This window comes from Taudactylus pleione, unplaced genomic scaffold (assembly GCF_031769625.1).
Source record: "Taudactylus pleione unplaced genomic scaffold, aTauple2 ptg002172l, whole genome shotgun sequence".
NCBI classification, from domain to species: domain Eukaryota; kingdom Metazoa; phylum Chordata; class Amphibia; order Anura; family Myobatrachidae; genus Taudactylus; species Taudactylus pleione.
Window position 1 is genome coordinate 418,830 of NW_028286566.1, and position 26,646 is coordinate 445,475.

At 51.5% G+C, this 26,646-nt stretch overlaps 1 protein-coding gene across 1 annotated transcript in view; it reads right to left on the reverse strand.

The window, feature by feature from the left end:
- DENND3 (DENN domain containing 3) overlaps positions 1–26,646 on the reverse strand; it is a 95,379-nt gene that overhangs the window by 20,235 nt on the left and 48,498 nt on the right. The window contains exons 11-16 of the mRNA XM_088465834.1: positions 26,309–26,412; positions 23,839–24,017; positions 21,318–21,839; positions 8,298–8,557; positions 7,161–7,331; positions 256–385 (exon numbers count right to left, since the gene is read on the reverse strand). Coding sequence (XP_088321960.1) covers positions 256–385; positions 7,161–7,331; positions 8,298–8,557; positions 21,318–21,839; positions 23,839–24,017; positions 26,309–26,412 — 1,366 coding nt within the window. The remainder of the gene's footprint in view (positions 1–255; positions 386–7,160; positions 7,332–8,297; positions 8,558–21,317; positions 21,840–23,838; positions 24,018–26,308; positions 26,413–26,646) is intronic.

The window sequence follows — 26,646 nt, forward strand, 5'->3', positions numbered from 1 at the left end:
AGAGACCTCTCTGTTATATTCTAAAGCTGACCCAGGCTGACAAGCAATAACAGCAATTTAGTTCCTTTCCTCATCCGGACACCTACAATAAAATGGCACCAAACAGCTCTCTTACAGCGTCACAGGGGGCGGTTAACGCAAAGACCGCACACACTGGCCAGCAGATCGCCATCAGATTATTCCCGGCGAGTTGCTCTCTGTCCAGCGGGTGTGACCGCATTACAATAGTGCACCACCCAGGAACCTGCCGCTCACCTTCATTTTTCATCCGGTCGAAGTGAGAAAGTTTGGAAGCAGCGTAAATGGCCTTTGGGCTTTGCAGAGCACCGACTACAGCGTTCATCAGTAAGACGTTGGTCAGAGCTTCCTGCACGTACTGAGGGTCCTGCAAAGCATAAAAGGGAAATGCCTGTCATCGACCTCAGCTCGCTACAGACCCCGTGGGCATTAAACTGCAAGCCCGGCTTGCATTACATTAAATTAATTTGCTATGTAGGTCTCCTTGGGGACACAGGTTCGCCTACATTCATTTTCTATGTAGGTCTCCTTGGGGACATGGGGGTGCATCGAAAAATAAGCAAATAAAGTTAGCTCCTCCTTCACAGGCCACAGAGACACGACAAAGTATGGAGTAGGAGGAGATTACATGAACCATAGTTGAAAGGTCACCTCCTAAGACCAGCAACCAGCTCAGCCTCTTGAATGGAGGGATTTATTACTTTTTCTACTTCAGGGTCCATAGGGGTCCACAGGGTGACCTTGGGGTATAGCTGGATCCTGGATCCTCGGGCACCACGGAGTTAAAGCTTTCAGCTGCTCCCAGGATGCACTTGGGTCCAACCTCCCCTATACCCCGAGCCACAGGCACCTCAGTTTTAGATGGTGCCCGGCCGGAGTCGGGTCACCCTGCGGGGTGGGCTGCAGGAGCAGCCCCCTAAAGCTTTTAATTTTTTATTTAGTTAAATTTATTTATTTTTTCTCTAGAGCAGCAGCGCTGGGCTGTCTGTACAGACGCCCACGCTGCCGCTCCTTCTCCCTGCTGGCGCCGCGACGCCAGCACTGAACTGGGGATCGCGGCGGGGGAAGCCAGAGTCTGTACTAGCCGGACTCTGGTTTCCCCCGGGACTGCTGCCGGAAGACGCCGGGGAGATCAGGTAAGCCGCGCACCGCTGATTAGCGGCGGTGCGCGGGTTCCTTTCAAATGCAGTCCCATGCCCCCGGTCTAGGGGACAGACCGGGGGCGCTAGCGGTGGCGGCGGGTTCCCCCTCCAGCGGAGGCATACCCCGCCAGACCACTAGACCACCAGGGTTAATATCGCGGCAAGCGGGATGCCGGCAACCCGGGGGTTAATATGCTAGCCAGGGGAGGAAGCCTTCCCTGTCTAGCGGCTCCTCCCCTCAGCTCAGCGCGCCTTTCAGCTCGGAGTCTGGCGTCGCTGAGCTGCAGCTACTCGGGCCACTCCTCCTCTGAGGTCTCCAGCGGCCATTTTCTCTGTGGCAGCGTGGATGCTCTCAGGGAGCACGCGGACCGGTCCCCCTGTGTACCTCTCCCCTGCAGAAGGACAGTGTACACAGCGCTATAGCCCTCCCAGACACTGAATCTGGGAGGTTGATTGTAGTGGAAAGGTGCAGTGAGTATATCTTCCTGCATGGTATGTGACTTTTGCTAGTGCTGCCTGTCTGTGTCTTTTTTCTACTTACTGTCAGCCTGTACCTATCCCTTTCCTTCTCCTACAAGCCCTACAGGTGTGCGGGGGAAGGGTGTTTCTACTGACCTCACCTATATAGATCACGTATTTGTGAGGTCCGTCACATACAGTTGTGTGCTACACGGTGCCATATTGTGGGCTGTTGTTCAGCACACTGGTGAGTGCGCACGTTTTCTTCCTAAGTCATGTCTGAGGAGGAGATTGAGCACTCCGGGGCTCCAGCATTGTTCTCCTGCAGGCGCTGTTCTGCAGGAGTGGATAGGGAGGATTTGTCACAGGACGGCCTGTGCGGACGGTGCCAGGCGGTCCCTGGTACGTCTAAACCTCCCATTTCGCAGGAGCCACCATGGGCGATGTTTTCCCAGGTGCTGGTGTCCATCGCGGACCGTCTGTCGGTCCCGACTGCCGTCCCTACTAGGGCGTTGCCCCAGCCTGCCATCCCCCATTCCCCGGGTGTCCCACAATTATTGCAGACTCCCCCGGGGTCTCAGCCTGTTGGTCCCTATGCGGGGTTGGCAATGTATATTCAGTCCACCCCTGTGGCACAGCCGGCTGTGGTGCCGTTTCAGGCTCCTGTGACAGCTCCTCCACCCTGGGTGGATGCGCTTTCCCACACTGTCCAAGATTTGGCGGCAGCATCTTCGGCTTTTCAGTCGATGTTGCGCAGTGACGTGCCCTCCAGGGCGTCTAAACGCTCAGTCATGGCACAGGCTGCGCATCTTTCGGATTCTGAGGGGTTCTCGGATGATGGTGAGGTACAGGATGACTCAGCCTCAGATGCCTCAGTCCAGGAGGTAGACACTAAGTCTTCCATCAATGTGCGGGCTCTGGTTAAGGCGGTGCGGGCTATTCTTCTGATTGAGAATGAGGCACCCGCTCCCAAGTCAAGGTATCCTAGTTTTAAAAAAAGCTAAGGTTACTTCTACAGCGTTCCCCTTGTCTGATCAGTTGACTGATCACATGGCGGTGGCCTGGCAGACGCCCAGTAAGCGTTTCCTGCCACAGAAACGCTTGGCGTCCAATTATCCATTCCCGGAAGCGCATTGTAAGAAATGGGAAACTCCGCCTGCAGTCGATTCCCATGTAACACGCCTCATCAGGAGTGCTACTTTGCCATTGCCGTCTATATCCTCGCTGAAGGATCCTACGGACAGGAAGGTGGAGACTTGTCTAAAGTCTATTTATTCTCTCTCAGGGGCTGTAGCCCGGCCGTCCATGGCCATCTCCTGGGTGGCCAAGGCCATTGAGGGGTGGGCCAACGCCTTGGAGGACACGTTTACGGATGAATCTCCGGACGTCCAGAGGGCGTTGTTAGGACAGATGAGAGATGCCGCCTCCTACATTGGAGAAGCATCTTTGGATGCTAGCCTGTTGACCTCTAGGGTTTCGGCGGCAGCAGTGTCTGCTCGTAGATCCTTGTGGTTGCGGTCTTGGAGAGCAGACGCGGATTCAAAGAAAGGCTTGGAGGCCTTACCTTTTAATGGGGAATTACTATTTGGTCCGGACCTGGACAAAATAGTAGATACCCTGGCAAAATCCAAGTCAGCCTTCCTCCCTTCAGCTACTACACCTGCTAAGGTCCGGAGCTCGGCGTTTCGTTCCTTTCGGGTTCAGGGCAAGGCAAAGGGTCAGTCCTTCCCGAGGCAGTCCGCACCCAAGACCGCCTCAAAGCCAAAGAAGCAAGCCTGGAGTGCTAGGCGCCCTTCTTCCAAGCCAGAAGATAAGCCTTCTGCGTGATGGGACGGGCCTCCCTCTGGGGGACCCCAGAGTGGGAGGCCGACTTCTTCAATTCGCCCAGTGCTGGCACAATACCACCACGGATGCCTGGGTGCGAGAAGTGGTCTCCCAGGGGTACGCCCTGTCTTTTCGGCACAGGCCGCCTTGCCAGTTTTTTTGCACAAGTCCTTCTCAGGACAAAACCAAGGCCTTGCAGGTTCAGGAAGCCATAGAGGCCTTGCTGACGGCGGGGGTCATTATACCCGTACCACAGTCTCAACGTGGGATGGGGTATTACTCTACGCTGTTTCTGGTGCAGAAACCCAATGGCTCTCATCGCCCCATCCTCAATTTGAAGTCCCTGAACAGGTTTCTCAGGGTTCCCAAATTCAGGATGGAAACTTTGCGTTCCATCATACTGGCGATGGAACCGGGGGATTATATGGTCTCCCTGGATATCCAGGACGCCTACCTCCATGTGCCTATAGCAACATCGCACCAACGGTTTCTGCGGTTTGCTATTCTCCACAACCACTACCAATTCAGGGCTCTACCCTTTGGTCTCTCCGCGGAACCAAGGGTATTTACCAAGGTGATGGCGGTCATGGCGGCTCACCTTCGGAGCCAGGGGATACGGTTGCTACCGTATCTAGACGACCTCCTCTTGCTGGCAAGCTCCCCGGAGGTACTGATCCAGCATCTCCACCTGACGGTCGCTTGTCTACAGGCGCATGGCTGGTTGATCAACTGGAAGAAATCCTCCCTCATCCCATCACAACGGATGGTTCATTTGGGGGCCCTGCTGGACTCTCGTCAGCAACGGACTTTTCTGACTCCAGAGAAGGTCTCCTCCTTACAGCTGCGGATTCACAGTTGTCTGAGCAGTGGCAGAGTGTCGGTGCACTCAGCGATGAGAGTTTTGGGGTCCATGGTGTCGGCATTCGACATGGTGGAGTTTGCCCAGTTCCATTCCAGGCCCCTGCAGGGGCTGATTCTTTCAGAATGGAACGGATTGCCACACAGGATCCGCTCTCAGATGCTGGTGTTGTCCTCGGAGGTGCGTCTGTCCCTAGCCTGGTGGCTGCAGACAGCGCATCTCCTGGAGGGGCGCCCCTTTTGGATCCCGGAATGGGTTCTGCTCACGACAGATGCCAGTCTCCGGGGTTGGGGGGTGGTGACAGGCTCCTTGTCACTTCAGGGTCGTTGATCGGCGGAGGAAGCGATTCTTCCCATCAACATCCTGGAACTGCGGGCAGTATACAGAGCCCTGCAGTCGTCCGGCACCGCTCTTCACGGAAGGGCCGTTCAGGTGCAGTCGGACAACGCCACCACGGTGGCGTACATCAATCACCAGGGAGGGACTCGCAGTAGAGCTGCGATGTCGGAGGTGTCCCGCGTCCTGGCTTGGACGGAGCGCTATCTTCCAGCTCTCTCGGCAGTTTTCATCCCAGGAGTCCTCAATTGGGAGGCAGACTTCCTCAGCCGTTACGATGTGCATCCCGGGGAATGGTCGCTTCATCCAGAGGTATTCCAACTACTCGTGGACAAGTGGGGGCTGCCAGAGCTGGACCTGATGGCGTCCCGTTACAATCATAAGCTGCCTGTGTACGGGTCAAGGACAAGGGACGCAGGCGCAAGTCTGATAGACGCGCTGTCGGTGAAATGGCTGTTTCAACTGGCTTACTTGTTCCCTCCGATATCTCTGCTGCCTCGGGTCCTGCGCAAGTTCAAACAGGACGGAGGCACACTGATCCTGGTGGCCCCAGCGTGGCCCAGAAGGCCGTGGTACTCCGATCTGCGGAGCCTGTCCATCGACGCTCCGTACCTCCTACCTCAACGGCGGGACCTGTTGTCTCAGGGGCCCTGTCTTCACCTGGATCTGGGTCGACTATCTTTGACGGCGTGGCTCTTGAGACAGCCGTCCTGAGGTCTCGGGGCTTTTCTAGCTCCGTTATTACCACCATGCTGAGGGCGCGCAAGCCTGCTTCCGCGAGGATCTATCACAGAGTGTGGCACACTTACTTTCAGTGGTGCGAGGCCAGAAACTATGATCCCCAGGTGTTCCGAGTTTCGCGTATTCTGGCTTTCCTTCAGTCCGGTTTGGACTTAGGATTACGTCTTTCTTCACTGAAGGTACACGTGTCTGGTCTGTCGGTGTGGTTCCAGCGCAGGATCGCTGCTATGCCGGACGTACACACCTTTTTCCAGGGTGTTTTGAGAATCCAGCCTCCCTTTGTGCCACCTGTGGCCCCGTGGGATTTGGCGGTGGTTCTTAGGGCCTTACAGGGTCCTCCTTTTGAGCCCTTGGAGTCAGTGGAGCTCAAGTGGCTAACTTTTAAAACTGTTTTCCTCTTGGCAATTGCTTCTGCCAGGAGGGTTTCAGATTTGGGGGCGCTTTCTTGTCGTCCCCCTTTTCTGATTTTTCATCAGGACAGAGCGGTGCTTCGCACTCGTCCTGATTTCCTGCCTAAGGTGGTTTCCAGGTTCCACATTAATCAGGAAATTGTTGTACCAGCCTTTCAGTCACCTGATCTTTCGGCTGGGGAGACTTCCTTAGACGTTGTAAGGGCACTCCAGGTTTATGTGGACCGGACTAGTTCTGTGAGGAAGTCGGATTCTTTGTTTATCCTCTTTGGTTTTCACAAGAGGGGTTGGCCTGCCAACAAACAGACTCTAGCCCGTTGGCTTCGTTCTGTTATTATTGAGGCTTATATGCAGGAGGGTTTACCTGTTCCAGCCTCTGTTAAGGCTCATTCCACTCGGTCCGTGGGCCCTTCTTGGGCTGCTAGCCGTGGCGCCTCTGCTGTTCAGCTCTGTAAGGCGGCCACCTGGTCTTCCATTCAGACCTTTTTGAGGTTCTATACGTTTGACACCTTTGCCTCTCAGGATGCATCCTTTGGGCGCCGGGTTCTCCTATCAGCACAGGAGCGTCCCCGCCCTTAGTTGGACTGCTTTGGGACATCCCCAAGGTCACCCTGTGGACCCCTATGGACCCTGAAGTAGAAAACAAGAGATATGGTAAGAACTTACCTTTGTTATCTCTGTTTCTACGAAGTCCATAGGGTCCACAGGGCACCCGCCCTGACGCACCTGGCTTCATATGGGCTCTGTGACTGGTCACCGGTTTTCCGTCTCCCATTTCTGTGAGTATGGTTCTTGTGTGTTCCAGTCTTCCTTCTCTCTGTTTCGTCTCCTCCTCCGGCCTGGGCTGCTTACCAACTGAGGTGCCTGTGGCTCGGGGGCGGGGTATAGGGGAGGTTGGACCCAAGTGCATCCTGGGAGCAGCTGAAAGCTTTAACTCCGTGGTGCCCGAGGATCCAGGATCCAGCTATACCCCAAGGTCACCCTGTGGACCCTATGGACTTCGTAGAAACAGAGATAACAAAGGTAAGTTCTTACCATATCTCTTGTTATTTATTAACTTTATTTATAACTTTATTTAAACACGTGGAGCCACAGCAATCTCCCCCATATTGCCAGTGTCGCTCAAAAACACATGAGGAAATAGTTATTCCACAGTGAGTAACAGGAAGGGAAGCCAGTTCCCATTAACACCACTTTAAATTGCCCCAATGCATTACTTCAGACAGATAATTCCCATAGATCAGAAATAGACAACCTGCGGCTCCCCAGTAGATGTGAGACAACCTTAGCTTGGTGGAACATGATCCCACTTGCATTCCCACCACAGGCAGAGAGCCACAGGCCGCCTACACCCGTGACCCAAGCGCAGACCTTGTGACTGTCGGCCATCTTCCTTCCAGCCCACATCTCCTTGATCATGGCATGCCACAGGTCACATTCTGTTTTCAGGTTCGCTTCAAACACATCTTTCCTCGAGGAGATTTTTATTCTGAGCGTTGGAATCCTTAACAGCAGGAAGGCCGAGGTGGAGATCTTCACGTCCTACAGAAGAGAGCAAACAGTTCAAATACTCGACTTCACAAAAATGGCGGACATACTGACGTATAGAGAAAGATTGTTCTGAAAACGATCCAAATGCGATGACAAATCACAAGTGAACAAGTAAAGGGGCCTTTAGTCGGTTTCCAAAAGAGGACGAAACATTTGTTTTTTTGCCGTGGAAACTTTTTTCGTCATAAAAGAGTGTTCAAAAGAAATGTTTAATTCTTGTTGGTTATTAAAACCTCTACCAAAAGCAATTTTCTGGCATATTTATAAATAAAATAAAAAGCTAAATTTTAGGCATATTATACCAAATATTGTTTTAGAAAGACATCTGTGAGGCATTGGTGACATCTCAGACAAAATAATAACATACATTTTTATTTTAACCATCTGCATGTGTGTGTAACACAGGGTCGGATACACTTTTAACACTTTGTATTTAGAAACGTACTTTAATGCAGATATGACTTTGCACATTGCACCAGCTGTATGTTAGGGAGTGATATCCCATAATACGGCATTCAGAATGTGGTAGAGAATATAGGGGTCTATGTACTAAGCAGTGATAAGAGACAGAGTGAAAAGTGATAAGGTGCCAGCCAATCAGCTCCCAACTGTCATCTCACAGGCTGAGTTTGAAAAATGACAGGAGCTGACTGGCTGGCACCTTATCACTTTTCACTCTGTCTCTTATCACTGCTTAGTACATAGACCCCATAGAGTGTAAACTCCACTGGGGCAGGGACAGATGTGAATGGCCAAATATTCTCTGTAAAGCGCTGCGGAATATGTGCGCTATATAAATAACTGGTAATAAATAATAATAAACAGACAGTCATGAAATCTATTGCAGCCAATCACAGCCCCAGCGAGACAGCAGGAGAGGAGTCAGCGTAGACTGTTTATAGTCGTTTAATCTGGGCACCTCCTGACATCCCACTTCTGGCCCCCAGGTGCACTCACCTCTATGTTTCTAAATATAGCTATTTCCTCGTAACTCTGTCTTCCCTCTAACAAGAGGAAGAGGCGTTTCTGAGTCATGGCGATCTTGCCCACGCCGAGGTTGGTCTTCACCGAGCAGGACAGTTTGTACACAAACTCGTTCTGGTCTAGCTTCTTGGCGACAATAGACGGCAGATTCACCTCCTCAGCTTCCGTTTCAGTTTCTTTCCAGCAAGTGTAGAAATCCCTGAAGATATCGGGGTCAATCTGCTTCTGGTGACCTTGTGGGCGAGAATCAGATGGAGATGGTTTACAAGCAAACAAACCTACAATAACTGGATGCGGCACAGGGAGAGGTTACAAAAAAGGAGCTTATAGAGGCAAACGCTGAGCCAAATAATCATGGAATTAAATTATGGCAAGATTAGGACACATGGGGGTATTTCACACCAGAATAAAAATAAGAGTTATGGTATAACATACCTTTGTTAACTCTCTTTCTTCGAGGTCCATAGGGTCCAGAGGAATTACCTTGTGGTATGTGGTTGGAGTGATCACCAAACAGTTACAAGATTTAGCTCCCAGGATGCACTGGGTCCTCCTCCATATATATTCCGCCCCTGGCTACAGTCAGTTTGTTACCAAGCCCAAGGCAGGAGAAGGAAAGAGGAGAAGAAAGGACAATTGTACACCAGAAACACCAACAGGGAATCATTGAAATACAAAAAGGAAAAAAAAAGATTACCCAATAAGCACCAGGTGCATTTGGATGGGTGCCCTGTGGACCCTATGGACCTCGAAGAAAAAGAGTTAACAAAAGGTATGTTATACCATAACTCTTATTTTCTTCTTCGAGTTCCATAGAGTCCACAGGAATGACCTTGGGGATGTCCCAGAGTAGTTCTCTTAAGGGTGGGGACGCTCCTGTTTAGAAGAAAGGAGAATCCGGCACTCAAAGGAAGCATCCTGAGAGGCAAAATATCAAAGACGCAAAATTTGAGATAAGTGTGGACGGAAGACCACGTGTGCCAGAGAATCCAGGAGTGCACCTAAATGCACCATCTGCTGTACTGGACAAAGACGACTTTTTCCAATATATGATCCAATCATGTCTGTGTAGGCAGGCAATCATCAGTCTGAGATGATGATGTAATACATCTGGAGACTGCGCCACGTCTTCCAGATATGGCAGTATTCTGACTCCCTGACGCCTGAGGTAGGCAGTCATTACTGCCATTATTTTGGTAAAGACCTGCGGGGCTGTTGACAAACCAAAAGGCAGCGCCTGAAATTAGAAATGTTGCTGCAGTACAGCAAACCGCAGAAACCTTTGGTGGGAAGGCGTAATTGGTAGATACATATCCTGAATGTCCAAGGACACCATAAAATCCCCCCCAGTTCCATTACCAGAACAATTGACCGAACAGATTCCATACGGAACTTGGGCACCCGGATAAAGCTGTTGAGGCCTTTCAGATTAGGCCGGTGGGACCCATTGGGCTTCTAGATCAAAAATAGATTGGAATAATAACCCTTTCTTTGCTAATCAAACGGAACTGGGATTATCACCCCTGAACCCAGCAGGGAACGAATGGCCTGCTGGATGGCTAAGGCCTTGGTAGACTCCAAAAGGGACCCCCCCCCTTTTGAGTCTACCAAGGCCTTAGCCATGGTAGTGCAGAAAAATCTTTGTGGGGGACTTTTCCCGAAAGTAAGGGTGAACCCCCGAGAGACCACTTCTCGGACCCAGGCGTCTGTTGTTGTCTGATGCCAGGTATCTGAAAACTGAAGAAGTCGGCCCCCCACCCTGGGATTCCCCAGAGTAGCCACAATCTTATCCAATTCTGTGCCAAACAGTATGCCTCCCGTAAACGGCAGAGATTCCAGAGCTTTCTTGGAACCTGCATCTGCTTTCCAGGCCCTTAACCAAAGGGCTGTGCAAGCAACAACTGAGGTAGCTGATGCCTTAGAAGCCAGAATAGCGGCGTCTGATGCTGCCCCCCCCAAATAGGAGGCTGCCTCCTTGATATAGGAGATAATAGTCAGCAGCTCCCTGGAAGCCTCTGGAAGAGTATTTTCAAGTGCCCCTGTCCATTCTTCAATGGCCTTTGATACCCAGGCCGTGGCCATGGCCGGGCGGGTAACCGTTCGCGACAGAAAAAAGACCACCTTGAGACAGGCCTCAAGTCTTCTATCCGTGGGATCCTTAAGGGAGAATGCAGATGGTATGGGCAATGTGGTGCTCTTAACCAGATGTGCCACATTAGCATCCACAGTAGGCGGAACTTCCCATTTAGCACATTCGTCAGGTGGGAGGGGGTAATAAACTGTAACCTTCTTTATAACATGGAATCGTCTATCAGGAAAACTCCATGTTTCCCCCATGAGTTCAGAGTGAGTTGCTCAGATTTGGGAAACTCAGCCTTAATGACCCTCTGGCGCTTGAACACCGGAGCCTTCCTAGATTCTGGCTCTTCACTATCTAGGTTTAAATAGTTTTGACCGCCCTAATCAAGGAGGAAACATCCACTGCTGCTAGATGGTCCTCCTCGCCTCAGAGAGACTCCTAAGAGGAGCCCTGTACCTCTTGGACCGATGGGAAGCCGACCGCCTTCTGGTTTTAGGTACTACTGGCCTGTCTGCTTGCAGCATTTACTGAAATGCAGCGGGGGACAGAGCAATACTCTGACTTGAGTGGTCAAACATCTCTAGGACGCATGCATAGGAGACATGAACTTCGCAAGTTGTAGCCGCTGAGGGTACCCCATAGTAGGGGTCGGCGTGGGTGTAGATAAACGGTTAACAACCTGCGCCATAATCTGAGAAAAGGAAGCCAAAAGTTGGTTCCTGCCCAGGAGCTGGTAGGCTGGAATGATGTGACCACACAATCCATTCTGTAGGAAATCCTGAGGGGGACAAGCCCGTCTGACAGGCCATACATGAAACCAGCACAGGGGTTTTAGCCTCCTGCTTTTCCTTATCTTAGACATAACGGTAATGTTATGCAATACAATACAATACAATGTGACAGTGTTCACCCCCAAAACAACACACACACCTGTAGTAGAGGGTTATGAGGAGAAATAGCAGTCATAGTTATAACTACGAAAAGCACAAAAGCTTAGTAGCATATTGAGCTCTGTATAACCTGGCCACCAAACCTCCTGAGATTCGCAGCTACAGTAGAGCACCTGAAAGTGGTCTCTGGGCGTACCAGGGAGGCAGTGAGGAGCAACCCAGACGCAGGGAACCTAGGCCCTCATTCAGAGCCACTCGCTAGCGGCAGTACGCTCGTTCCGAGCGATGTTCGCACATCTGCGCATGCGTACAGTTTTTAGTACGCATGCGCGAACCAGTCAGTGCGGCCGAAAATCGTTGGTACGCAATATAGCGAGGGCCTGCTATTTTGAGTGACAGAATGAGGCATATGTGGGTGGTAACAGGGGAAGGTGCTTGAAAACGGGGAGTGGAGATCCGAACGCAGGCGTGCTTAAAGGTCAAAACTGGCGTTTTAAGGGAGTGCATAATTAATACAGCAGCGTCATTGACCACGTCACTTGGTTTTTTTTAACTCAGAACTGCTCGCAAAATAGCGGTTGAAAACACCAACCACAAGAATAGCGAGCAGTTCATACGCTGTACGATGTACTCGATTAATCTAATAAATAGCGGACATGACGTATGGTGCGTGCGGCCAGGGGGCGTTTTCATCAAAAAAACGAGCGTATGTTTTGCTCGCTCGTTCAGACTTAGAGGTGGGAACAGACTGCAATTTGCGAACGGATCATTTGAATAGCCACCCCTTGTTTTTGAACGAACGACCACAAATAGCGAACGGCTCTGAATCAGGCCCCTTGTCTCTGGATCGGCATCTGGGCTGGGGGAGGGGCTGCCGGCGAGAGCCTACCTCCCCTAGGCTGTATGAACCCACCGGGCACACTGGCTCTTTACATGGCAGCCGCCACTGTCCCCGGTGCCAGAATGATATCCCCCGGGGGTCTAGTGGGAGAAGCAGTCATCCCTGATTTCACCACAACAGCAGCCTCCGGCAGGTCTCCACTGCCAGAGGTACGGACTGCCACGTGGTTCCCTGCAAGCGGGAAGCCACCTTACCTGAACCCCAGTGTCTTCCAGCTGCAGTCCCGGGCCCAGCGTCTAGTGAAACTCTGCTGGCGCCTGCCGAAAACAAGAGATATGGTAAGAACTTACCTTTGTTGTCTCTGTTTCTACGAAGTCCATAGGGTCCACAGGGTTGACCTTGGGGTATAGCTGGATCTGGATCCACGGGCACCACGCAGTTAAAGCTTTGCTGCTCCCAGGATGCACTTGGGTCCGTCCTCCTCTATACCCCGCCCCGGCCACAGGCACCTCAGTTGGTAAGCAGCTAAGGCCGGAGGAGGAGACTAAACAGAGAGAAGGAAGACTGGAACACACAAGAAACCATACTCACAGAAATGGGAGACGGAAAACCGGTGACCAGCCACACAGCCCATTTGAAGCCAGGTGCGTCAGGGCGGGCGCCCTGTGGACCCTATGGACTTCGTAGAAACAGAGATAACAAAGGTAAGTTCTTACCATATCTCTTGTTTTCTACTTCAGGGTCCATAGGGGGTCCACAGGGTTGACCTTGGGGATGTCCCAAAGCAGTTCAACTAAGGGCGGGGACGCTCCTGTGCTGAAAGGAGTACCCGGCGCCCAAAGGATGCATCCTGAGAGGCGAAGGTGTCAAACGCATAAAACCTCAAAAACGTCTGAATTGAAGACCAAGTAGCCGCCTTACACAGCTGAACAGCGGAGGCGCCACGTCTAGCAGCCCAAGAGGGACCCACAGAACGAGTGGAATGAGCCTTAACAGAGGCTGGCACAGGTAAACCCTCCTGCGCATAAGCCTCACAAATAACTGAACGAAGCCAACGGGCAGGCCAACCCCTCTTGTGAAAACTGAAGAGAACAAACAAAGAATCCGACTTCCTAACCGAAGCAGTCCGGTCCACGTAGATTCTAAGTGCCCGGACTACATCTAAGGAAGCCTCACCAGCGGAAAGATCAGGTGACTGAAAAGCTGGCACAACAAGTTCCTGATTAATGTGGAACTTTGAGACCACTTTGGGCAAAAACTCAGGACGAGTGCGGAGCACCGCCCTGTCCTGGTAAAAAATCAGAAAAGGGGAGCGACAGGAAAGCGCCCCCAATTCTGAAACCCTCCTGGCAGAAGCAATTGCCAGGAGAAAAATGGTCTTAAACGTCAGCCACTTGAGCTCCACCGACTCAAGCGGCTCAAAAGGAGGACCCTGCAAGACCCGCCAAGTCCCACGGAGCCACCGGAGGCACGAAGGGAGGCTGGATCCTGAGAACACCTTGGAAAAAGGTGTGAACGTCTGGCAGTGTAGCAATCCGTCGCTGAAACCACACGGACAAAGCAGACACATGAACCTTCAGAGAGGCCAGGCGTAAGCCGAGGTCCAAACCCGATTGAAGAAATTCCAAGATTCTGGAAACCCAAAACACCTGCGGATCATAGTTTCTGGATTCACACCACTGAAAATAAGTGCGCCACACCCTGTGGTAAATCCGCGCGGAAGCAGGCTTGCGTGCCCTAAGCATGGTACCAATCACAGAACCGGAGAAACCCCTAGACCTCAAGACGGCTGTCTCAAGAGCCACGCCGTCAAAGACAGCCGACCCAGATCCGGGTAAAGGCAGGGCCCTTGAGACAACAGGTCCCGACGCTGAGGAAGAAGGTACGGAGCGTCGATGGAGAGGCACCTCAGATCGGAGTACCAAGGACGTCTGGGCCACGCCGGAGCCACCAGCACGAGCATGCCGCCGTCCTGCTTGAATTTCCGCAGAACCCGAGGAAGTAAGGATATCGGAGGAAACAGATACGCCAGGTGAAACGTCCATTTCACCGACAGAGCGTCTACCAGACAGGCACCTGCGTCTCTTGTCCTTGACCCGTAAACGGGCAACTTGTGATTGTGACGGGAGGCCATCAAGTCCAGCTCCGGCAGCCCCCACCTGTCCACGAGTAGCTGAAACACCTCTGGGTGAAGCGACCATTCCCCGGGATGCACGTCGTGACGGCTGAGGAAGTCCGCCTCCCAATTGAGGACTCCGGGAATGAAGACTGCCGAGATCGCTGGAACGTGACACTCCGCCCAAGCAAGAATGCGAGACACCTCCGACATTGCTGCCCGACTGCGAGTTCCCCCTTGGTGGTTGATGTACGCCACCGTGGTGGCGTTGTCGGACTGCACCTGAACCGCCCTTCCGTGAAGAGCGGGGCCGGACGACTGCAGGGCCCTGTACACAGCCCGCAGTTCCAGGATGTTGATGGGGAGAAGTGCTTCTTCCGCGGACCAACGACCCTGAAGCGATAATGAGCCGGTCACTGCCCCCCAACCCCGAAGACTGGCATCCGTCGTGAGCAGGACCCAGTCCGGGATCCAAAAGGGGCGCCCCTCGACCAGATGCGCCGTCTGAAGCCACCAAGCCAAAGACTGCCGAACCTCCGGGGACAACACCAGCATCTGAGAGCGGATCCGGTGAGGTAACCCGTTCCATTCCGATAGAATCAGCCCCTGCAGGGGCCGGGAATGGAACTGGGCAAATTCCACCATGTCGAATGTCGACACCATGGACCCCAGAACTCTCATAGCTGAATGGACCGACAGGCGGCAACTGCTCAGGCAACTGTGTATCCGCAGCTGCAGGGAGGAGACCTTCTCTGGAGTCAGGAAAATCCGTTGCGGACGAGAATCCAGCAGGGCTCCCAAATGAACCATCCGCTGTGATGCAATCAGGGAGGACTTCTTCCAGTTTATCAACCACCCGTGTGCTTGAAGACAAGCAATGGTCAGGTGGAGATGTCGAAGAAGCACCTCCGGGGAGCTCGCCAGCAGCAGAAGACCGTCCAGGTACGGCAACAGACGTAGACCCTGACCCCGAAGGTGGGCAGCCATAACCGCCATCACCTTGGTGAACACCCTCGGAGCCGTGGAAAGGCCAAAAGGCAACGCCCGAAATTGGTAGTGATGGTTCAGGATAGCAAACCTCAGATACCGCTGATGTGCCGGTGCTATGGGCACATGGAGATAGGCGTCCTGGATATCGAGGGAGACCATATAATCCCCGGGTTCCATCGCCAGAATGATGGAACGTAACGTTTCCATCCTGAACCTGGGAACTCTGAGGTATCTGTTCAGAGACTTCAAATTCAGGATAGGGCGATGAGAACCATTGGGTTTCTGTACCAGAAACAGAGTAGAATAGTACCCCGTCCCGCGCTGAGACTGCGGAACGGGAACAATGACCCCTGCTTGTAGCAAGGATTCTATAGCTACCTGAATCTGACCAGCTTTGGTCTTGTCCAGAGAAGGACTCGTACAGAAAAACTGGTGGGGCGGCCTGAACCGAAAAGACAGGGCGTACCCCTGAGAGACTACTTCTCGAACCCAGGCATCCGTGGTGGTATTGTGCCAACACTGGGCGAATTGGAGAAGTCGGCCTCCCACTCTGGGGTCCCCCAGAGAGAGGCCCGTCCCATCAGGCAGCAGGCTTATCCTCCTGCTTGGAAGAAGGGCGCCGAGCACTCCATGCCTGCTTCTTGGGCTTGGGTGCGGCCTTGGTCGCCGAATGTCTCGGGAAGGACTGGCCCTTGGCCTTACCCTGAACCCGAAAGGACCGAAAGGCAGAGCTCCTCACTTTAGCCGGCGCAGAGGCCGAAGGGAGAAAAGCCGACTTGGACTTAGCCAAAGTATCCACTATTTTGTCCAAATCCGGACCAAATAGTAAATCACCATTAAAAGGCAAGGCCTCCAGACCCTTTTTTGAATCTGCATCAGCCCTCCAGGACCTCAGCCACAGGGAGCGCCGAGCAGACACCGCTGCAGCCGACACCCTAGAAGTGAGCAGGCTGGCATCCAAAGACGCTTCCCCAATATAGGAAGCTGCATCCCGCATCTGTCCCACTAACGCTCTCTGGATATCCGGAGCCTCATCAGGAAAGGTATCCTCCAAGGCATTGGCCCATGCCTGAATGGCTTTAGCCACCCAGGAGATAGCCATGGACGGGCGAGCCACCGCCCCGGAAAGAGAATAAATGGACTTTAAACAAGTCTCCACCTTCCTGTCCGTGGGATCCTTCAAAGAGGAGATAGACGGCAATGGCAGCGTCGCGCTTTTGATCAAACGGGTAACGTGGGAATCCACCGCCGGCGGAGTTTCCCATTTCCTGCAATGAGCTTCAGGAAAAGGATAGTTCGCCGCCAACCTCTTCTGTGGATGGAACCTCTTACTAGGTAATTGCCAGGCCGCCGCCATATGATCCGATAATTGATCAGACAGGGGGAACACAGTTGAAGTCACCTTGGCCTTTTTAAAATTAGGAAACTTCGACCTAGGAGCCGGCGCATCATCCTCAACATGTAGGATAGCCCGCACCGCCCTAACTAAGGCTGGAATATTAATGGAGGACTTAGCTTCCACCTCCTGCCCCATGACATCAGAGTCAGAGTCCTCATGGATTTCTCCATCATCTGAGGACACTTCCGAGTCCGACAACTGCGCAGCTAGTGAACTCACAACCGGACGTTTAGACACCCTTGGTGGCACATCACCTTGCAACATGGACTGAAACGCCGAGGATGAAGCCGCCAGACTCTGTACGGAGCTGGATAGAACATCCACCCAAGACGGAGGAGCCGTCGGAGCAAAACTCTGCAAAGGCACTACAGACTGACGCGTCCCTGGGGAAGACTGCACATACACAGGCAGTCCCGAGTAAGGACCCACAGTCTGGGCCCCGGGGGGAGACCGCAACATTTGTGGAACCCCCGGGGAATGGGGGATGGTGGGCTGCGGCAACGCCCTAGAAGGGACCGCTGATGGGACCGATAACCGGTCCGCAATAGACGCCAGCACCTGTGAAAACATCGCCCAAGGAGGGTCCTGTGATACAGGGGGGTTGGAGGGGCCCGGTACCAGCTGGCACCGCCCGCACAGACCATCCTGAGATAAGTCCTCCCCATCAACTCCAGCAGCACAGCGTCTGCAGGAAAATAGCACAGGAGCCACCGAGCGCTCAGTCTCCTCATCAGACATGATACCGTAAATCACAAGAAATAGGTATCACCAGAGGAATTACGGTTTTAACACCCGCGCACTCACCAGTATGCGACACAACAGCCCAGATATGGTACTGTGTAGCACACAACAGTATGTGACTGACCCCACAAATACGTGTTTTATATAAGTGAGGGTCTCAGAAAAACGCCCTTCCCCCACACACCTGCGGGCCGTAGGAGAAGGAAAGGGATAGTTATAAGCTGACAGCAAGGAGAATAAGTCACAGACAGGCAGCACTAGCAATAGTCACATACAATGCAGAAAAGTTAGTACTCACTGCACCTTCCGCTACAATCAACCGCCCAGATTCAGTGTCTGGGAGGGCTATAGCGCTGTGTACACTGTCCTTTAGCAGGGGAGAGGTACACAGGGGGACCGGTCCACTTGATACCGCCTGGGAGTCTGCGATGTGCCAGTAAAGATGGCCGCTGGAGACCTCAGAGGAGGAGTGGCCGAGAGATAAGAGCAGCTCAGCGACGCCAGACTCCTAGTTGAAAGGCGCGCTGAGCTGAGGGGAGGAGCCGCTAGACAGGGAAGGCTGCCTCCCCTGGCTAGCAATTAACCCCCGGGTTGCCAGTCCCGCTACCAGCCTGATACCCTGGTGGTCTAGCGGACACGCGGGGTATTCCTCAATTGAGGGGGAGCCCGCCGCCGCTGCTAGCGCCTCCGGTCTGTCCCCAGAGACCGGAGGCTCCTGACTGCATTGAAGTATCCGCGGGCCGCCGCTTACCTGATCCCCGTCGCGTCCGGCAGCAGTCAAGGGAGTCCCCAGAGCCCGGCTAGTACAGGCTCTGGGGTCCCGCCGCGATCCCCAGAGCTGTACTGGCGTCGCGGCGCCAGCGGGGAGAAGGAGCGGCAGCGTGGACGTCCTAAAGGACAGTCTGATGCTGCCGCTCTAAAAGTGTAAAAAAAGTTGAAAAAATAAAAAAATTCTCTTTTAAAATAAAGCTTAGGGGCTGCTCCTGCAGCCCCACTGCGACAGGGTGACCCGACTCCGGCCGGGCACCAACTAAAACTGAGGTGCCTGTGGCCGGGGCGGGGTATAGAGGAGGACGGACCCAAGTGCATCCTGGGAGCAGCAAAGCTTTAACTGCGTGGTGCCCCTGGATCCAGATCCAGCTATACCCCAAGGTCAACCCTGTGGACCCCCTATGGACCCTGAAGTAGAAATCACCAATTCCCTCACTGGTGTTGCGGTGCTGGCAGGGGTAGATGGAGCAGCAGCACGGGCATCCATCCATACGCCTAGCGCTGGTTACGCATTTAAAACAAAAAACAAAGCTTGGGATTGCCGAAGCAGTCCCCTGTCTACAAGGTGCACTGATCCTGCGCACCCAACAAAAAACTAACATCCTGAAGCCAGGGGCGGGGTATTTATGGAGGAGGACCCAATGCATCCTGGGAGCTAAAGCTTGTAACTGTTTGGTGCCTGGATCACTCCAACCACATGCCCCAAGGTAATTCCTGTGGACCCTATGGAACCCGAAAAAGAAATGCAGTCGTGTTGTGCTTTGCGAGCAGATAAAGCCGAATGTTCTTATGTCCCCAGCTAACATCATTAGTGGATACAAACGATCCTACTAAAAATACATCCCATCTCCATCTGCACGCAGTAATGGAGCGCAGGAGCCGAATTACACACCCACGATTCTCCTATGACGCTCCAAGGAGACTGAAGAGTTCAGTGTAATCGCCTGATCGCCACCCAGAAATGCCCAATGTCACAGAACGCGTGGTCGGCGAACGTGCGGATCACTCCGATCTCCATCTGTCTGCGGATGCCTGATCCGGGCAATGTGCAGACGTGGATTTCTCTCTTGGGCGCATGCGGAAATCCGTGGGATCCGTGCGCATTGCGTGTGACACAGAAACTGCCCCTCTGCCTTCAGGTAGGGCAAGATTAACTATTTGGGAGTTTCAAATACTAAACAACATCACAAGCTCTGTCACACTGACCACCCTCCATTGTTACCCAAAATCATAGACATCCTCCAGTTATGGGTTTGGTCTTATCCACCCGGGCAATAAGTAACATCTTACCTTCTGTATCTTTATTTATACCAATCCCTCCCCATCTGCGTCTTCCCCACGTTTTCTCAGTAAGCAGATTGAACTTTTTTTAAGGACGAAGCGACCGTGGACACGTTTACGCAAATTGCAGCGATCTACTCAGGGAGATAATTCCAGTGTATAAAATGTGTAACCTGGTGACTCAACGCGCCCAGTGCATGCAGTGTAATGCCAGGCTCTCTCCGTGTTACAGTGTATGGGTCCATTACTGAGGCTTACCAGACATCGCTGGCGCTCAACTGCTTATTCCCTCACCGTCTGCTCTCTATCCTTATCGATTACTAATCCTGCAGACGTTACCCACTAGCACCAGGCACTATTCAGATGATAAGTCTGGCGTCCCATGCCAAGCCCCGCAACTGAGGACCCCCATGATGAACGCCCCCTCCTTACTCAATACTTGGGACAACCTTTTATAGATCAGGATATTTCAAACAAGTGCACAAACCAATATGAGCCACGGACAATCGTTCCCTGCAATAAGCTCTGCTCCATCTGATGAAACCCGTCTTAAAGTTTAGGGGGTGACGAATTCAGAACCCCTGGCTATATACTATACAGGCAAAGCAAACAGATGCCTAATTCGACGCTGCTACATTTTATTATTATTTTTTTTAATCTTGGTTGTTTTTAATTTTTCTGCAACTCGTTATTTGCATAATACATCTTTGTCCAATTAAAATAGAGAACGAGTTGTCAAAAGTGGTGGCATGCTCATACAGGGCCTGAGGCACATCATGTATGCATTGTACTGCTGAAGAAAACAGGAGAATCTTTACATCTGAGAAATCGTCAACAAGTAATTTGTAATAACCAAGTAGTCTACTGTTTTATATGATAATCTGCCCCTAGTGGTGAACATCATCATTGCATTTTACCACGTCAGAATAAGGGGGTAGATGTATTATAGCGGCACTGATTGTGCAGCTATAACTTTTCCTGCTTTGCCTTTTTACCGAGACGAAGCAGGAAACACTACCGATGAGATGTGTGAACATCTTATCTGCCAGGGTAGGGGAGTGAAAACTCTCCCCTCCGGCGATCCCTGCCTGCGTACACTGTGCATCAGCCTAGTGCTGATGCGCTGTGTCTCACCTCCCGGCCAGCTATGGGCATTTTCGGGATCTCGCAAGCAGCGTGCAGCCCCTGGAGTCGGCAGCCGCTGCAGCAGGGACAGTACTGTCCCACCTGTGGTGATAGGGCAACGACCGCTGCAGCTGACAGAAAAGCCAGTGGCACGGACCATTCATACATAGCCCAGCACATCGGCGCTGCTGTCTTGTAGCAGCGCCCCTGTCTTTAAACGCCGAACCCCATTTTAACACATGGGGGAGAAGCGTTATCAGCGCACATAATAGGCGCTGATACCACTCCTCCTCCATTTCAGCAGTTCATACATCTACCCCAATATTACTAGTAACGAAACTAAATAAAATCAAAGCATAGAAAGAAATAATGCCCTGGTGGGTAACAGCTTAAACCAGGGTTACATAAAATTGTATTTTTTTTTTTATTTTTTTTTTTAAATCAAAAATGGATTTATTTGATTTTAATCAAATTTTTTTGGAATTTAAATATGATTTTTTTAAATAACCGTTTAAAAATTCAAAACGTTTACTTAAAAAAAAAAAAATGTAATAAAAAATCCCAAGTAAACGTTTTCAATTTTTAAACGTTTATTTCCAAAAAAATTTTTTATAAAAAAATCCTATTTAAATCAAATAAAGCAGTTTTTGATTTTTTATTTTTTTTTTAAAATCCAATTTTATGCAATCCTGGCTTGAACCTACATCCACTATAGTTTCCACAGAAAACAATACTGAAAAAAGGTAACCTCTGACTTACCCACGGTTAGTGCATCAAACAAGCAGTGAATTGTATCATTGTCTTTAACAATTCCAGATTCCTGGATCCGCCGCACAAAATCCTCCAGATGCAGATGCGTCCTGGGCAGCTCAAACTTCTTCACGTGGTCGTCGGCCCGCGTCACTTCTCTTTCTTTCTCCAGCACTTGGCCGATGAGTCTCTTAAGCTCCGGTTTGCGTTCCGCCTGCTGACGCTCGGATTCCGGCAGGAAGAGGACGACTTTCCTCACCATCTCCATGGGGAAGATGCGTAGATCAGTTTTGTACAGGTTCTGGAAGTCTGAGAGCGCACTGAGCAGTTTGCCCTGCATCAGACACACCAGGCCACGCAGGTAGTAGTACCGGGCCAGCAGTGCGGAGCTCTCGGGGGGCAGGCTCTGTATCTCTTTACTGAGATAAGTGTTCAGCTCTGTGTAATAGGTCTGCACACCGTGCGCAACCAGAGGAAAATGGACTTCGGGCAGCTTGAAAGTGTAAACAGACGTCCCGGTTACTTTATTTCCTGCGATAAAACAAAAAAATGACACATTTATACAGGGTGACCCTTCCCAAATGTCCTGCATTCATCTCAGTGTCAGCAGCTTGAATTTGTTCTTTTTCCTAAATTGTGCACCTTATCCGCACCGTAGCTGCATACAGAGATTCTCACAGTGCACCAGGGACACTAGATTAGTACCTTTGTCACAAAGGAATTGGTATAATGCTGCAGATTAAGTATAACGATGCGAGGTGCGAGGCACGGTGAGGCTGCTTGTATCAGAACTGTGCTTTTAGTAATTTTTTTAAGCAGCTTAGGGTCTGAATCCCACACCCCACACAGAAGCAATGCCGAATAGTCCCGGGGAAAGTTTCCAGAGCTATTCAATTGACCGCGCTGTTATGTCTGAATAGAACTACTTAAGTTGGAGAATGTCGGTTACTGCGGCTTAAGCTGAGTGTTTGTTTGCGGTAACCGGCATTCTCTGACTAAAGTACCAACCGCGAGGCTGTTAGCGCCGTGCTAAGCTGGAAAATAGCATCGCTGCCGGCGCTTAAGTCGGATTTTTGCTCGCACTTCAAGAGCGAGCAGAAATCCTGTAGTCTTATTGAAGTTTATATGGACACGTGGAAACCAGAAGTCCTGGTGGTAATAGTTCCAATCTTGCGGCCCTCCCGCCCAATTTTGGATTACCGCGGGTATCCGTGCTCCAGCTACCTGCGGTATCCAATAAAAAAAAAAAATGTGGTTGCAGGGTTTTTAGAGTTGAAAGCCCCCGAGCCACGTAAAAAAAAAAAAAACACTTGCCTGCCTGGGCATTTCCACGGCTCCCAGGGGCCTCCCCTCCATGTTCTCACTGGGGAGGGGGCTGCTGGGAGTCCAGGGGGCTGCGGGGAGACACCAGGGGCTGCAGGGAGGCATAAGGGAGATGTAGTTCTCCCAGCGCCCGTTACGGGGGGGGGGGGCATACTTACGCTTGGGGGGGCCACACACACACACACACTCATATACACTTGACGTAGTCACCGCTGCTGCAGACCGGGTCCCGACGCTGGAGCTATTAGGAAGGTGAGTATTACTTACTATTTAAGCCAATTGAAAACTTCCAATTGCTTAGTCATTAGGAGGGTGTCTCCGGGGTCCCAGAACATTTATGGATTTTAGGAAAAATTGGTCGTGCTCTGGAAGTGCGCAAAAAAATAAAAAAAACCTCCTGGCGCTCAAAAATAAATCAAAAACCCTGCTCCTAATTGAATAGCAAAAAATATTGTTGCAATTCTCGCCCCCAATTGCATATGCCCCTTAACGTGTAAGGACTGATGAGCACAGACAGGGGCGTGCAGACAAGCCACACACGGGGGGTCATTCAGACCTGGTCGTTAGCGCCGATGCGCTCGGACCGGGTCGATGGCTCCCCACAGTGCATGCGCACGACGGTGCCGGCGTGCGCATGTGTGAGACCCGCTACGACCAACAGCGCCGGTCGTAGCGGGTCTCGATCCAAAGGGGGCGAGCTGTCGGTGTTGATTGACAGCTAAACATCGACAGCTCGCCTCGTTTGGAAGGCGGGCCGGGGGGGTGGCAGCCCAAACGGGGGCGTTCCCATGGGAACGCCTACCGTTTGGGGGAGGCCCCACTGACATCACTAGTGATGTCAGTGGAGAGCTTCCGGCTCAGACAGAGCCAGAAGCTCTCTAGGGCTTACGACAAGGGAGACCCTACCCTAGGGTTTCGTCGTAAGCCCCGAAGGTCGCGATGGTCTTGACCATCGCGACCATCACCTTAGGCGGTCATAAGGCTGTGGGTGTTAAGGGTGGGTGAAAATTCAAGAGGTCCTCCCCTCATTCAGACCGCCCGCACGCTCTGTGCGACCGGCTCTGAATGAGGTCCACAGACCCATGCCGAAATGACAAATGAAAAACAAATCACTTGGAAACACAATAGAGTTAATACAAATCTATTTGCACCTTATCCCAGCAAGGCTTCCCTTAGACCAAATAAACCGCTCAGCCCCCCTCCTCACCATTCTCCTGCGGGGGTCTCCTTAGGGAGAGTGGTCCTGTGGGCACATCGGTCACCTTGATGTCCAGCAGGTTTGGCATGCTGATAACCAGCTTCTTACTGAACATGTGCTCCGGGCGAAAGCGCTTTAGTTTCTCGGTGGCTCGCCGTCTATGGTTTTCAAAAAACAAATTCGACCTCCTGCAAACACAAGTGAAGTATTAGCAGCAGCTGTCCGCCCAGCGCTCTCTTACAGGTTGGGGTAATTAAGTTATGTGAGCAGCAGGGGGTGCAAGCTTCATGTACTAAATAATAATGGTACTATAAGTATCGTGTCCTGTACGTATATTGCTGCCAATAAAACAGCTTTTAATTGTCCCAGACTAAACGTCTTCATAGGCATCAGGTGCAACAGCGCCCCCTGCAGGTTATAAAACAGGACAAAATACTCAAGAGGAGGAGCAATATAGGACACAAACTAAGGAGGAGATTTCGGTAAACGGGTGAATTGAAAAATGCGCTGCAGCTCTTCACTACCAATCATATTCCAACTGCCACTTTCCTAGCAGTTTACCAAATGAAAACTAACCCTCGATTGGTTGCTATGGGTTACAGCCACTTTTCCGCACAGTAACACCATGTTAATAGATTTCCCTGTATTACTTTTCTTTTGAAATTAATGACATTGACAAAATGAGGGGCGCAAAGGTGCAAAACAACACAGAACCTTTATTTCATATACAGATGTGTCCTCATACATCTAGGCTCCTTGCGTGTTAAACATTTCCAGTCGCGCCATGGCTCGGTAACGCCGAGCGTCTATTTACCTTGAAATGAGTCTTATTTTCACAGCGATGCGAATAGGACGCGCACTCAGCTTATGCTTATTAAAACGATATGCAGCATTGTCTAATGTTCTGTGTGCGACTGCGGCTGTATCTGCGTGCGAAATGCCGCCGCTGACTCTGTAACGCAGCATTTCGCATGCAGATACACACACAGAACATAAGCATGCCGCATATCGTTTTAATCAGCAGAAGCTGCTTCTGCTTCCTATTTGCATCGCTGTGCGACTAAGATTCAGTTAAACGGTAAAAAGTCGCACGAAAAGAGGCTTGGTGCTACATCTCTCACGCGTTGTGTGTAACGCGACTTTTAGCGCACGGAGGATAGATGTATGTGTATCCTAAAAATTAGACAGATCAAAATTTAAAATACCTAATAATTGATAAATGATAAGAGTCATTTACATATGCAACTGCGTCATTTATCATCGACTAAAATGTACAGTTTTGACCTATCTGTATCTTTAGGATATATGAAATAAAAGGGTCCATTTTAAATAAATACATATTCCCTATGTAAGGACGTAACTCTGAGTCGCATTCTATGGTGGCAGTCACACATATGGGCGATGTTCATTCTTCTGCGCATGTGTTGGAGTCGCACAGCGCTCGTTACCGCATGGAGAGGCAGAACAGAATTGGACGCACGATCAGTGGAATGGTGTCTGGGCGTTCCTGGGAGGTAACACGGGGGCGGGTAAGCGGACGCGGACGTGACATTGTAAGTTGTTGCTCACAGAGGAGGCCAAAGTTTCTACGGAGCATTCAAAGACGCATCGAGAAGGAAATGCGCTGTCACAGGACGCCATTGTATATAACACTTGGGGTCTGATTTAGGGGATCTCAGTATTAGGATGCAGTGGTGTCTGCTAACTGCTGTGAATCAGCCCCAACAAAGAGAATTTTGTTTTGCACCTCTGCACCCCTCATTCTGCCTGAACCACACATACTGGACTCTTGTGGGCACCATAATTGAGGGGAATCGGTCAACATACCGACAGCAGCGTCCCGATGCTCAGGATGCCGACAAGTGTCCGGTAAGTATGTTAACCGTCCCCCTCCTTCCCCTAACCCTCTTTTCCTATATGGTGACACTAACCCTCCCCACCTCTTACCCTAACCCTCCCTCCTTGGTGCCTACACCTAACCCTCCCCCCCAGTGGTGCCTAACCCTTACAAACCCCCGGGGGTACCAACTCTAACCTCCCCCTCCCCTGGCCCTGGTCTAACCCACCTCCCCCCCTCCGTGATGCCTAAACCTAACCCTCCCCACCTGCCTCCCCCTGCGGCTAAGACCTAACAAGCCCCGCTATACTTACGATCAGCATCCTGGCGGTCGAGATTCCGGCATCAGGATGTCCACCACTGTCTGTATTCCGGCGCCGGTGTTCTGGCCGGCTAGTGGCATTCTGGCGCCGGGATTTCGTCAGACGGGATGCTGGTTGTAGCTATGTTAACTACATCCCAACTGAGGGCAACACACATGCCAATGTGCCCGGCTATGCCCTAAAGTTGCTTACCTACCTATATTTTCCTGGCATCTCTTGCCTAGTGCGGAACGTTCCCCTCATGCACCCAATGAATGACGCTGCTCAGCCCTTCTCAGTGTACAGTAATCAACACTTGCAGATCACACTAATAACTCACCCATCAATTTCTGAGGTCGTGTCCAGCTCCATCCGGGCAAAGTCGTCCATTCTCTTGTTAAGGCGAGCTTTCAGAAAGGAGTGGAACATGTACGTGCCCAAAACCTACAACAACGTATGGAGAAATAATTATTTAATCCTCCCACAGGCCACGGATACATTCAGAGAGCCGACACTCATGTTGTAACCTGCTTACATGCCGAAACTGCCAACTACTGCCCCAAATAAGCGAGAAATCCAGAAGTGTTTGAACTCGCTACATACCACAATATCACAAGTTCCTTAGAATGCAGAGATGTTAAGAGAAGCAGAGAGTACACATGTATCACACCACCTGGT